The following is a 15,118-nucleotide window of genomic DNA, read 5'->3' as shown; positions in this document are numbered from 1 at the left end:
TTGGAGTCCTCAGCGGTGCCCATGACAAATGCAGTTGAACGAGCACGTAGCTTAGCCCTTACATCACAGTTCATCCACTGTTTTTGATTGGGGTATTTTCTGTAATACTTGGTGGTGGTAACAGTCTCTATGCATGTGCTAATGTAGCCAGTAACAGCAGAAGCATATTCATCCAAATCAACAGTACAATCTTCCCTCCCCGCTGCAGTTTTAAACACATCCCAGTTTGTGCAGCCAAAGCAGTCCTGAAGTACTTGATCAGTTTCTTCATTCCACACTTTAACTGCTGTACTTACGGGGGGAGCTTGTTTAAGAAGTTGTCTGTATGTTGGATAAAGGAATATGGAGATGTGGTCAGCCTTTCCAAAGTGGGGTATTGGAACAGCCTTCAAAGCACCTTTCATGTTCCTGTAGACTTGGTCCAGGATGCTATTTTTCCTCGTGGGAAAGCTTACATGCTGGTCATATTTGGGGAGAACAGTCCTGAGGTTACAGTGGTTGAAATCGCCAGATATAATGAATACAGCGTCTGGGTGTTTGGTCTCGTGTTTATCAATGATGTCATGCAGGAGGCCTAGTGCGTTAGCGGTGTTAGCTCGTGGTGGAATGTAAACAGCAGTTAAATACACAGCGCTAAACTCACGAGGCAAATAAAAAGGTCTGCATTTCACCATCAGCAGCTCAATGTCCTGCGAGCAGTGCTTTTCCATCGTCTGTACGTCTGTGCACCACCGTTTGTTTACGTAAACACAGACGCCGCCACCTCTGTGTTTACCAGACGCTAAAGTCCGATCTCCCCGGTAAGCAGCAAATGATTCCAACTGGATCGCCGAGTCCGGTATATCCTCCGTCAGCCAGGTTTCTGTGAAGGTGAGGACACAGCACTCTCTGATCTCACGTTGAGCTGTAATCCTTGCTCTTAGTTTGTCCATCTTGTTTTCAAGAGAGCGGACGTTGGCTAGCAGCAGGCTTGGTAGCGGTGGCCTAGTCGCTCTAGCTTTTAGCCTAGCATGCAGGCTGGCCCGCTTACCTCGTTTACGCCTCGGATGCTTTGCTCGCCGGGTATTCAGCTCACCAGGCCTGCAGGCTGCTGCGTTCTCCCGGCGCAGAAGAAAGGCAAAGTCTGAGAGGCTAAATGAAAGTTCATGGTGAACCCTGCCGATGTTCAAAAGTGTCTCTCTGTTGTAATGTACTGCGTGAGTGTGCTGAATGTCCAAAATGAACAATAAAATAGAAAAAAATAGAAAAAAACGGAAGAGTGTCTCAGAGACGTCTGCCACGGAGGGCGCCATCTTGCATCTATTTTGTTTACCGTTACAGTAACACTTTAATACAAATAATTTATAACACCAAAAAAAATATTTGTTGTTTAATACATGCGTTTCTAAGCGCAGTTTTTTGTCTGTTATATTAAATCGCAGGAATTAAAGTTAAATAAAATTAGTGAAAAAAAATAGATACTTTAACTCTGTAAGCATCTTTTCATCTAAGTAGTTGTAAATGACCCCTTATTCTCCTTTAGATTTCCGCACTGCAATGCTCCACTTCTAAAGCAATGGGTAGTAAATATGCGGAGAGACAGGTGGATTCCTGCAGCCAGATCGCAACTCTGTTCAAGTCATTTCACCGAGGAGAACTTCGACAGGACCGGCCAGACTGTTAGATTGCGACAAAATGCAGTTCCAACAATATTTGACTTTCCTGATCATCTTCTAAAGGTGTGCGTTGCATTTAACTTTGATACTACGGAGATCCTTATCATAACAAATACCTTGTGAACACTGAAATTGAGTTGCTATGCATTGTAATTTCACACCATAGAGGTAGAAAAAACCTTAAACTAGAGGGAAATTTGGAGATTTGGGTCTAGTAAATTTACTCTGTTTCAATGGAATTTGTGTTAATTCGTGTTCATTTTTATACCGAACCATAATAAATGTAGTAAATGAAGATACATGTACCTGTATGTGTATGCGTGTGTGCTTTTTTGGGTGAAGCAAGATGGCCGACAATGACTTCATGCGGTCAGCCATGACTCCCCTTCCACGTAGCTTAGAGTTCAGTGGGGCAAACCCAAGCAGTAGCAGTAGCAGTAGCAACCAACAATGTGAACAACAGGATCCGGGCTAAGCGTGAGTCAGGAGGTACAATCTGCCAATGAGGACAAGCTGCTGCTGTGCTTAAGAGGGAATAGCAGGTGATCGCTTGCAGGTGTGCCCCTGAGTCTCCGCCTCCGCCAGACAGAGTGTACTGCAACCAACCATTAAAACATGAATAAACTTTTCTGCAAAAAACACATCTCATTTATCGTATATACTCTGGTCTTGGACCGTAACCCCCATGAAGGGGAGATCTACAGCAACTTTTAATCAGCAGAATTACTGTAGTGACTGTTAGCGGCCCCTTTCTTTGCCACAAACAACAATCTTTATTGCCTGATGTACAAGGTCACACAAAGTTCATATGGTTGTGCAGGATCTAGTCACAGAGATAGAGACTGCCTTGTTACAGTTGGACATGGAGCAAATAACACAATCACAATGTAACAATGTAATCTAGCCGTTGGACACATTACATTTTTGGGAGGTTCAGGGTGAGAAAGGTCAGCTGTGACCCGGCCTGAACGCCTCCGAGTCCTGGAGACAAACAGGTCCTGGAGAGATGGAAGGCTGCAGCCGATCACCTTCTCAGCAGCACGCACAATACGCTGCAGTCTGTGCCTTCCCCTGGCAGTGGCCCAGCATACCACATGGTGATGGAGGAGGTGAAGATGGACTCGATGATGGCCGTGTAGAACTGCACCAGCATCTTGGCTGGCAGCTTGAGTTTCCTCAGTTGCCGCAGCAAGAACGCCCTCTGCTGGGCCTTTTGGATGCGGGAGCTGATGGTCACTAATCTGATGTACAGTTAAGCCTCATCTTTGACATATACTGTAGCCCCCACCCCCTAACATTTATGAAATGGAAAATAACTCATTGTGTGTGTGTTTTTCAAAGCAAAAACAATGACATCAAAAACTTAAAATCATAACGTGTACATATTTTTCATGTGGTATTTTTGATTAGAATTGAACTTGAGAGATTTGAGGAAAAAAAGTAGAAACAATTATTCATGTTATGTTTTTATAGAAATTTTAAGGAGAGGACAAACATAAAAACTTACGCAACACACATAGCGCAGACCTAAACGTCACATCCGGTTACGTATGCCAATAATAACAATACATTAAATGCAGTGATATTTGAATGTAAACCACCATAAGCAGAGTGCAATGATGGATTCATCTCGAGGTTTCCGATGGAGCTTTTTTTTTTCTAAATGGAAAAATACCATCCATCCAAACAAATGCTAGCAAATGCTTTTGTCTGTATTTTTTCAGTGGCAAAAAAAAGTTAAATAATTTATGGAACCAAGAAAAGAGGGCTTGCAATTTATCCACTTGCACCATGGATATGATATAAGAAAAAACATGATTATGTTGTAATTTTTCAAATCTTCAAATGGCATTTTTGAGAGTGTGTGTGGGGAGGGGGTGACGTACATATATTGCTGCCGTAAAATAGATTGGTGTAGATTTCACATGACTAACTGGCTGGCGGGCCCTCACAGGACGGAGCCCAGGCCGCAGAGGATTATCCTGCACATCTGGTGCAGGTGGATCAGGTGGCACAGGTGCCTGCACATCAGGCCACTCCCAGTCACCCTCTGTGTGGCATGGATACACTTCAGTGGCCTGGTCTGAAGAAGACGGAGGTGGCACTCGTCTAAGGCGGCTGGCGTGCCAGCGTGAGCTGTCAGCTAGGCAGAAGGTGGCTGGTCCCAGCTGTGCAGTGATCTGACGAGGTGTTGACCAGAATGAAAGCAGCTTGTGGGCCTGGTTGGGAGGATGGATTCGGACCCATTCTGACACGGCAAGTGCAGGGCATTTCGCACGATGCGTCCGGTTGCTGCTTCCTGCGGCGTTGCTGCTGGGCCACTCCGTCGCCCGGGGAGGGCGTCGCCACCGGGGTCCCGCCTTTTAGTGGGTGCAAACAAGTCACGGCCAAGCATCAGGAGGGCTGGAGAACTGCCAGTAGTGGCATGCGTTGTTGCCCTGTAGTGCAGGAGGGTGCTCTGAAGCGCTGATGCAAATGAGAAGCCATCCACCAGGTGTGCTCTGAGGCCATTTTTTAGGGTCTGGTTAAACCTTTCCACACCACCGTTCGCCTGAGGGTACTACAAGGCAGTTGTAATATGTTTGAAGGTTGTAAAATTGGCTGAGATGAACTGAGGGCCGTTGTCAGTCGTGATGGTGTCAGACACACCCCAGCGGGCAAACAGTGAGGAGAGGAAGTCAGTGACCACGTCGGTGGTGACAGTCCCTACGTGCAGCACTTCAGGCCATTTGGAATGGACGTCATAGGCCACCAGGAGGAAGCGCTGATGCTGAAGGGTGCCGTGGAGCTCCCCACAAATGTCAAGCTGGATGTGGGACCACGGTGCTGACGGCCAAGGCAGAGGCTGCAAAGGCATCTTTCCGCATGCTGCACAGTCCTTCACGAAAGCCTCCAAGTCACTGTCGATGCCCGGCCACCAGACGAGGCCCCTGCAACGTTGTTTCACCTTAACAATGCCCAGGTGGCCCTTGTGTAATTCAAACCTGCAATAAGCCTGTTGTTCAGACAATCAATTCTGGTGCTTGTATGTCTCACCAGCATTGGTTTGGTTGAGTTTAATTTATTTCGAACATGCATACAGCATACATTGAAGGCTTCATACCCCCTCTTCGTATCTCATACATACAGTATATACAAACATACTGTACATATATATACAAACATACATACATACTGTATGTACAGTCAAACCTGTCTTAGCGGCCACCTTTATAGAACAGCCACCTGCCTATAGCAGCCACTGAAAAATCCCCCGCAGCAAATTTACATGTTATAGACCCTGTGTATAGCAGTCACCTGTCCAACGCGGCCACCGGCCACCCATTTTGTCTCCCTTGGTCAATATCTGACTGCATATAGCGGCCAAATTACCAACTCGAACTAGAAGCTTCATGCACAAAAAAGTTTTGTTTTTCAATCAATGAAGCCGTCGTGTGTAGACTTTAATTACTGAGTCCTAACTGAGTCACAATCATTCACAAGATCCACACAAACTGTCAGTTGTTCCACATAAAAAAGCCGTCTTCTTTTGAGCTTGCTATTTCCTGGTCAAACATGTAACTTTAAGAGCATTTGCACCAAAACATTACCACAAATTAGGCTGGGAACAGGACGTGCTCCCAGCGACGCTACAATTTAAAAAAAACATACGCTAGCATGCATGCGGCAGCGGGAGTAAAACTGAGTTGGGTTGTACTTAATTGAAGTATTTTAGAATGTACTCACGTTATTTTTCATCCATCCTCATCCACAAATCCATCAAAGTCCTCATCTTCTGTATTTGACACAAACAAAGCCGTCCTCTTTTCCGTTCGCTACTAGTCTGTTAACTTGTCAGGGTTATTCAGCTCCGAAGCAAAGAAGGAAACTTCTCCTGTTGCTTCTGCCAACTTTATTGATTGAACGCGGCCACCAGACAGCAGCTCAGAACACACACACATCTCTCAGCATCGTCTCTCCTTCCTGCTTGCCTACAAGGCAAAGGTTGTAAATGCTTGAAATATTTCACTCACACTGTGTGCAGTGAATATAGAACATAAGGCTTTCACTTTTTGAATTGAATACTGAAATATATGAGCTTATATTGTAAATTATTCTCATGTATTGAGATGTGTGTTGAGTCTTGTACGTTGGTAAATATGAAGGATAAAAAGAGTGTGTCTCGCTTTATTACTCAGGCTGCCATACAGTGTCTATTCACAGGCACAATCCCACTACTGAACAGTACGGGGGATTTGACCTGCTCTGTTTCCAACCTGGGCCGATGAACCCCTCCTGAGACTACCTGGTGGCTCAGGGACCCCCCAGGAGCACCGTATCGGTGCCGAGTTTAGTGCGGACACCCCCTGGACATAATCTACTGCAGCTCAGAGCTCCTGGGCTCAAACGATCCTCCAGCCTCAGCCTCCCAGTAGCTTGGATTACAGGCACGCGCCACCGTAACCGGTCAGGCTCACTCTCACAAGCAGAGAGTTGACTTTTGCTGTAGTGACGTCACCAGGAAGTATGGCGGCCTCTAGTGGTGTTCCGTGAAAATAAAGCGCTTCCCTGAAAGGCAGGAAATTATATTTAATATGTAATATTATTATTATTATAAAAATTCTTCTCCTTGATACATTCACACACACACTAATATACTTGGGAAACAGTCAGGCATCAAAACTTTGAGAAGATCAAATACATTGTTTTTGGTGCCTGACTGTTTCCCAAGTATATTAGTATTTTCTTTGACAAGGGTTAGTGACACGGCAGTGTAGATCATCCTTGCAGACCCAATTAATGGATGATGTTAAGGACAGTGGAAACATGCACCAGTCCACATGATGCCCCGGTAACTCGCATCATATTTGAAATACATGTTTAATAATAGTGTACTGTATTTTCATTCATGTCTAAAATGTAGCACCTGTAGCCATTTGTAAACCTGTCATAAATGACTGTACTTTACACTGTACTTGTAAATACGAAGTAGAATACAGTGAATTAATTGTTGGGCAGCATATGCTCCCATTCCTAAATCTTTGCAATTAATACAGCAGATGAAAACCACATAAGCAGTAGATTCAGCACAATATTTATTCATTTACATGTCAAATACTGAAAACATCATTTTGTTTGCCAAACTTTCATCTGAACTTGTACATACTCTATTTGTTTTTATTGTCCGTTTGATGAATGTGCCCGTGCATTTCCTCCGAGACTGCTCTAAAGACAGAAATGTAAACACAAGATCACATTAACACAAGTACAAACATTCATAAGTTAACACACAGAATTTCCCAATAAAACATGTATGTGATGTACACAAACACAAATAATGACTTCATCTTGTTCCATTTATATACGTAATATGTGTGTATAAGTGTTATGTCCTTACATATTCATGCTAGTAAGATCAAACTGTCTATGTCGTAGAAAGATTCAAGACTTTACAAAGGCTCCACACACCAAACTGCTTGCATAAATATATATCAATATTTATGACGCTTTCTCCCCATTGCACCATAATGTTGACATTTCTGAAAGGCTGGACGGAAGTGCGCAAAGAATCTTGGGATATGATGGACCACGAAGGACAGTTTGAATGCAGACTTCCATTCAGTGGAGGAGGAGGACACATTTGGAGGAGACATCACAGACTTTGTAATTTGGACAGCCTTCACGCGGTGCATGATGATAAATGATCGTACGTCTGACAATGGACTGTACACACTGAGCATGAGTTTAAATGGCACGTTGAGGCATGGGCTGTGATATGGTGGTGTGTCCATTTTGTAATATTGTTAGGAAAGTAACAACTTTCATGAAATACAAAGTGCTTGTGGTTTCTTCATTCAAATTTACAGCTAGGGCTGGGAATCTCAGGGTGCCTCACGATACGTTACGATTTGTGATACTTGGCCTCATGATAACGAAGATAGGGACAAACGGACACCATCTTCATACTTTGTGATGAGGTCTTTCATGAATTCAATCATGTCAGTGTTTATCAATGTTATCAATATTTAGACTCAATGAAAAATCACAGACCCCAAAGGTTCTTTGTTTGGTTTGCCGAAGGATACAGGACAGTGCAAACAGACTAGATTGTTACGTGCAATATTGTACAAAAACCAGGGCAAAATTTTGATGGTAATTTTTGTCAAATCATGCTTACAAAAACTGAGGTTTGACTTTACCGTATCGATTTTTTTGTCACTCCTATTTACAACTACGTAAAAGTACAAACATCACGTGTCACAGACACATCAATTATGTTTGTTTTGAATGTATTGAATCATATGATTATTCAAAATTGTCAACACTTGGAAGTGCGACTGTCGTAATTTTACCTTATTGTAAAATGTTACAAAAAAAACCTACTTTCTGATTGGATGGTTGGCCAGTAAGATGAAAGCGTCTGTGCTTTATGACATGCAACTCTTATGTATTTGTACTTTGAAGGGGTGCATATATAAAGTGATTATTTACTGAGGATTCAATGTGTTTGCTGCAGCCGTGTCAGAGAATCTAACTGAGGCTTCCTTCATCATTCAAGAAGTGCCGGTAAAGCTCACATTTTTATGCACAATGCTTAAAAGAGCGTAGAGTGGGGGTGTGGGCAGTGCGGCCCGGTGGCTATTTCACAGCACTTTTCGTGGCCCTCAGCATATTCAGACAATCAATTTTATCAATTATTAATATGAATGATCTCATTGAAAACGTGCCGTTAAACATTGAACACCAGATGACAGCATTAGTACTTATAAAAGATGATTCAATTGAACTTTGATTTATGGAGCATATGTTAAACACCATGTGACCAAATACAGCATCAATAAATACTATTTATGCCATTGGAATGAATAAAATATTCAAACAACAATACAGGCACAAAAGAGAAGTTAAATATATATAAATAGGGAATCAAATCAACCAAGACATCCTGCCTAAGTAGAAGTAGAGTCGTGGCTTTTTAGGAAACCAGTTTGAGGAGAGGGAGGATCAAAGAGAGGAAGACCCGCATGATGATGATGATGATAATGATGCATCCAACCTTGAAGCTAATATGACATGTTTCATACCTATGTGACCTGTATGACATGAAGCTAGTTGTACAGCAGTAATCTGATTTATATTAATATATGTATTTGAATCTGATGTAACTTTTTTTTGTTTATTTCTCATACAATATAATCACCAGATTAGGGCAGACAAGCGGTGGCACGGTTGCAGGAGATCATCCAGCTTCTCACAGCAGACCTCCAAAATCTTGTCTGTCTTAATTAACAGCATAGGACACTTGGCGAAGAGTGACTTGGCAAAGAGTGGTCCTGTTGCTCGAGAGCAGCCCCTCCAGCAGCAGGTCCACAAAGCACGCTGTCTCTTTAAATGCTCGATATGTTTGATCCAAACTCAACATCAACACTAATAAACCAACATGATTACTAAATACAATTCTAAATACAATTCTATGCATAAAAATTTGATATAACTCCAAGAATGCGTCGTAATACATGACTGATATGTTGATACTATATTTATGAGTAATGACATTAGTATTGATAAGATGTATAGTGGAAGTCATGTTTTGGATCAGAATCATTGGGAGAGACCTGGTAGGCCCTTTGTGGTCATTGAAGGTGTGAAAATGACCTCAGCAAAGTATGTATAGTTTCTCACTGACCATTTTCTTCCATGGTACAATATGAAGAACCGCCATGGTACAATATGAAGAACCGTACCTTGTGTAGCAAAATGACCTTCATGCATGACAACACACCATCGCGTGATAAAGAATACCTACCTCTCTGTCATTGGCTGTTATGGGCATAAACGGAGAGAAACTCATGGTTTGGCTCCTTTTTTTTCTCCTGACCTCAACTAAGTGAGAACCTGTGGAGCTTTGGCAAGCAAATTGTAATAATTGTAAAGGTTACATCAATGAAGCCTGTTAAAATGTTGGTGACTGAAATAGCTTTTGCTTTCAGTAAATATGACCTCCTTATGCTGCAAATTCAACCAATGACCATTTTCGGTTCCTAACCAGTGAAATGCTTTGAAATTCCATTGTGCATAATAATGTGGAACAGTGCATGTTAAGTTTTTATTTTTAAAAAAGTACTGACGTCATTGGGAGGTTTGTTCAATAAATAATTCAAATTGTACTCTGAAGGTTGATGATTTATGAGTAATTTATATTGACTATTGAGCAAAATCAGTAAAATATCAATTGCAAAATAGTTTGAAACGCAATATGTATATTGTGTATGTATTGTAATGTATAACGTATTGCATATTAATGTGCTTTAGTGCTACTTATGAATAAATATACATGAAGTATTATATGTAATTTATAGTAGCAATCATATCATTTATGAATGAATGGAGGTTGGCGTAAATAAGTTGGTCTTCTTCTCACTCCTTTTCAAGTTAATTTATTTTCTGTTCATATGTGTATTTCGATTCTGTTCTATCTAAACCTTTTAGTTTGCTCTACCCAATGTGGGTGCCATGTACAATCTATATTTTTGCATGGCTCAAAATAAAGAAGCAATCAATCAATGTTTGATTGATTTTCCATGTTTATTTTATAATTTGTTTTATTTTACAGCAAGCTCCTGTCCAGCAGTCCAACCATGGTGTGGGTGCTGTGGTCTTTGGTGGTGATGCTGAGCTTTTGCAGGGCAGATGGGGACTCTTCACTTCAGTCAGTTGTTGGAAGTACCGCCTTTTTTGACTGCAGGTACACCCTTTCCTCTGCTGACGGGTACTACAATATCAAGTGGTTGAAGCTTCCAAGCACACCAGAACATGATAACAGGACCATTATTAGCTTTACTGATGGCAAGCTGCATACTGATCTGTACCCACAAATGGAGGGCAGGGTCTCCTTCACGTCTCCTGACGCCCGCAATGGAGATGCTTCCATATACATCCACGACTTGCGTCCATCAGACACGGGGACCTACGTGTGCAGCGTGCGAACGTCATCTAAAATCTTCAAGCAGAATATGATGTTGACAGTCATTGAAGAGATGAGCAATCCAGTGTGTAACGTGGAAGGGAAGCCGGCGGTGGGTAAGGATGTGACACTCAAATGCAGATCACAAGGCACCCTGCAGCAGTACATATGGGAAAAGACCAGCGGAAACAAGGTGTTGCCTCCTAAAGCCAATGTGGACACCAGAAAAGGGGACTTGCTTGTAAAGAACATCACTGAGGATGACTTTGGACATTATCTCTGCACGGTGAAAGGTCTGAATTCCACCAAAAGCTGTCTGGTCCTACTCAAGAATCCACTGGCACCCCCGGGTGATGAAGTTGAATCTACAGGTGCTCTGTCCCCATTGGCCCCCAGCAATGGAGATCCAGCTACTGCAGCGGCCGTGACAACAGTAATGCTTTTGCTGGCCATTGTCTGTGTTGTGGTTGGTATCTGGTACTGGCGCAGAAGAAGTCGTACGTATGCCCCCAATGAAATTGAGGTGGCGGCGCATCCTAAGTCAGAGAGAGCCAACACGCTGACTCAACCATCAAACACGGTGAGGGACACGTTTTTGACATGTCCACCACCACATGCTGATGATTGATGTTTTTGCTCCGACAGGGAAATCTCTTCTATGACCAGGTGGACGCTCTTTGAGGAGGACCAGGACATGCAGCGGCAACATCATCCCTTTTCTGTCGTTTTTTAATCATTTGTCCTGTGTTGTCTATACCGTACACTCGGGGTTTCCAACCATGCAGGGGCTCACCAGCTGATGAGCAGCTCACCAAAGAGTTTTCTAAGTGTTAATTCAGACATTATACGTATTTAATGCCAAATTACCACAAAATAGCGTAGACTAGTGATTTGGATAATGGAAAACTAGGACAAATGTGTTTTTAAGTTTTGGAAAGCAACCAATACTTTCAGGATAAATATGCTCGCTAATGTTGTGAGAACGTGAAAATAGAAACGTGAAATTTTATGAGACTTCAACTTGGCAAACGTCAAAAGGATTAACTCTGCATATGTATGTGTCGCTTTGCTTTTTCTTTGGCTTTTTGCAGCCCTTTTGGCAACACTGATTTCAAAAGCTGCCCGGCCGGCAGCGGCACGCCAGCCTGTTAGGGATGACGTCACGTGCAGCAGAGTGCCCTGATTCCGCTCAGTTTGATGAAAAACAAGTTGGGAAAAAGACAATACAGCCAAAACAGGACATAAATGTGAGTTGTGGATACGAACATTTTGTTTATGTTCTGGCAAAACAAGCTTATTCAGCATAAAAAATATTGTACATTTTTTTAAAAAGCAAAAAGAAATGTTATCCCTTGACTATACTTGCAAACCTTTAATATATTTTAGCACATGTGACTTGATGTAAGAAAACAATGCCAGACATGTGTTACCACCATGGAACATCACTGACAGCCTCCAAACCTCCTCTGGCTTCCTGCACGTCATCATTCCACCTGCTTGATACTGTGCAGGATGCTACATTGTTTTATTACTCGTCATATATGTGATCAAATAATACATTAAAACTTATACTGTCATATGCAGGTATAGTCAAGGTTTTCAAATGATCCATAAATGTTACAAAACACATTTCAAAAATGTGTTATTGCTGATCAGAGTTTTGTACAAATGAACAAAGTAGCCAAAAAGTAGCTATTAATATTACTATTGCTTAATATATTAGGTTCCGCTCTGAGTTGGAGATAAATCTACCGACAGAGAACCTCTTTTCTCTCGTCTAAAACATACACCAACTAATAATAAAAATGAATTACTGGTGAAATTAACTGAATTAACACATCAGTTACATGTAGATCCAAATATTTGACTGATACTGTAAAAGTAACCAGACGTTTTAGTAGTGAAAATTCCTTGCTGCATTTTGTTCGTAAAACCTACTCTAGATGTCCTAAGTATTTGGACAGTGACAGTGTTTTAGGATTTTGCCCTTCCAGTATACACTATCACAGTTGATTAATCGGCATGTGATAGAAGTGTTTTTCTGCTTTAAGAGCTTTGACAAAAATATGGCAAACAATTAGTAATTACAGCTGCAAGAAGTTCAACCACTGAAAGATAACATGGAGATTATCTACATGCCACACTTTTTTTAATTACATTTTTCACAAACCTGTTACCATTTCATGTTAGCACACATTTAGACTGTTCCAAATTATTATGCAAATGATTTTTCTCTGGTTTTGCTAAATAGTCTTAAATTAGTCACAATTTTCAATTCATCAACCTTTAGAGTACAAACCTAAAAATGCACTGTTCCACGTTATTATTCAAAATGAAGTTTCAAAGCATTTCACCGTTAGCCATAAGGAGAATAAGGAGGCACAGGCATAAGGAGGTAATTTTCTGAACGCAAAAGTTATTTCAATCACCAACATTTTAACAGGCCAAGTTACACGTTAGCACAGGGGTCGGGAACCTTTTTGGCAAAGAGAGCCATGAAAGCCACATATTTAAAAATGTATTTCCGTGAGAGCCATATCATTTTTCAACACCAAATACGACCAAATGTGTGTATATTTATGGAAGACCAACAATTTTAGAATTTAATAAGTCTCTGAATTTCTTCTTTTTAATAAAAATGTTATATTGAAGCTAACAAATAATAAATACATTACTTTTTACCATTAATCCAACTTCTGCTGCTGCATGGTTTTGCGCCCTACTCCGTATCTTTCTTTCCCTTTTTCGTCAAAAGGGTTGTCTCTGCACAATTAGCTAGCTGACTATTTGATTAAAGGAGGGACGAGCCCAATAATCAAGTTTTGGTGTCTGACACTGGAAAATGGGAAGGACAGCTGGCATTGCGCTACAAAATCAAATGGATTAAAATGCATTAGAATGCATATTTTAAATGTTATTTTTAACACTGATTTCTGTAATGTTTTACTTTAAAATGTCAGGAAAACAAATTAAAATAAAACACATTTTATGGTGTTAAGAAATGTCTGAGAGCCAGATGCAGTCATCTAAAGAGCCACATCTGGCTCCCGAGCCATAGGTTCCCTACCCCTGCGTTAGCATTACCTTCACAATTCTTACTGAATTTGGGTTTTTGGAGCGTTTCAGCTTGAAAAAAGATGTCAGAATACCCTCCCACAGCTGCTGCTTTGTTGTGATCTGCCTCCCACCCTCATAGATTGGCTTTTTTTTGTTCCGTAAGGCTCAGGATCTTTCAAACAATTTAGAATGACTGATTTACTGCTCCCAACCTCAGCAGCAATGGCACGCTGCGAGAGGCCTTGCTTATGCAGCTCGACGATCCGACCACGTTCAAAAAGAGAACGCTTCTTAGCTTTAGCCATCAGGAGGGCATGACCGTGTGAATGCCTGACAGAAAATGAACATTTTGAGCAGATTTTGGCTTTAAATCCTGTGGTCTTAAACTTTCAGCTGATAAACAGCCTATTTCAATTTGTTTTCAATAAATTACTTTTTCAAAGTGCTTTTTGTCTCACTCCCCCGTCTTGTTTTTGCAAATTGTAGCTCTACTCAGAACCTCATTGAAATCCAAATGTGCAAAATGCAAATTCTAGCAATTTTTCAACGGGTTTGATCATGAGAGATCAAAGAGTTTGATCAGGAGTGTAAATTTACATAACACTAACGCGTGCATATACAGGTGTTTACTTTCCGTCTGTGTCCTACACTGCCTCCTCCTGGAAGAAATGTTCAAGGACATGTCATCTCATAGTTGATATACTGTACAGCAGTGGTTCTCCTAACCAATACTCACAAGCAGAAACGGTTGCAGTGGGCCAACAAATACATACAATCCTGTTTACTGATGAGGGCCATGCAACCTTGGGTGGTCCGGATAGAGGAAGTAAAGTATGGCCAGCATCTCTCAACAAGGCTGTGATGTCAGCAAGGAGGTAGCTCAGTCATGTTTTGAATCAGAATCATTGGGAGAGACCTGGTAGGCCATGTATGGTCAGTCAAGGTGTGAAAATGATGTCAGCAAAGTATATAGCATTTCTTCCGTGGTACAATATGAAGAACCGTACCTTCTGTAGCAAAACGATCATCATGCATGACAAAGCATCTCATGATGCAAAGAATACTTACCCCTGTCATTGGCTGTTATGGGCATAAAAGGAGAGAAACTCATGGTTTGGCCTCATTTTTCCCGACCTCAACCTCAATTGAGAATCTATGGAGCATCGTCAAGCCCAGGTGGACCTAAAATAAAAAAAAATCACACCTGCACTGAGCCCGAGGATCCGATTGGCTTTCCATCAAGACACAGGGCCGTCTTCCACCCACATTAAGGATCTTACTGGTGCCGACTGCAGCGCAATAACCATCAGACGGCATCTGCGGAAAAAGGGTTTAAAAAACAAAAAATTCAAAGACCTCGTCTCCTTCAAAGCCACAAAACTGCCTGTTTAGACTTTGCCAGGGAGCATCAAACATGGGACATTGAAAGGTGGAAAGTTTTATTCTCTGATGAGAAAAAATG

At 41.6% G+C, this 15,118-nt stretch overlaps 2 protein-coding genes across 2 annotated transcripts in view; one reads left to right on the top strand and one right to left on the bottom strand.

The window, feature by feature from the left end:
• Positions 1–15,118, bottom strand: part of LOC129194311 (hepatitis A virus cellular receptor 1 homolog) — a 286,203-nt gene that overhangs the window by 12,184 nt on the left and 258,901 nt on the right. The window lies entirely within an intron of this gene.
• On the top strand, positions 8,130–12,256 carry LOC129193774 (coxsackievirus and adenovirus receptor homolog). Its single transcript, XM_054798407.1, has 3 exons — positions 8,130–8,201; positions 10,249–11,179; positions 11,245–12,256. Exons 2-3 carry the CDS (start codon positions 10,274–10,276, stop codon positions 11,278–11,280), a joined length of 942 nt encoding a protein of 313 aa, XP_054654382.1. The 5' UTR covers positions 8,130–8,201; positions 10,249–10,273; the 3' UTR covers positions 11,281–12,256.

The sequence above is a fragment of the Dunckerocampus dactyliophorus genome, chromosome 14, assembly GCF_027744805.1.
Source record: "Dunckerocampus dactyliophorus isolate RoL2022-P2 chromosome 14, RoL_Ddac_1.1, whole genome shotgun sequence".
Taxonomy (NCBI): domain Eukaryota; kingdom Metazoa; phylum Chordata; class Actinopteri; order Syngnathiformes; family Syngnathidae; genus Dunckerocampus; species Dunckerocampus dactyliophorus.
This window is presented reverse-complemented; position numbering and strand designations above follow the sequence as displayed.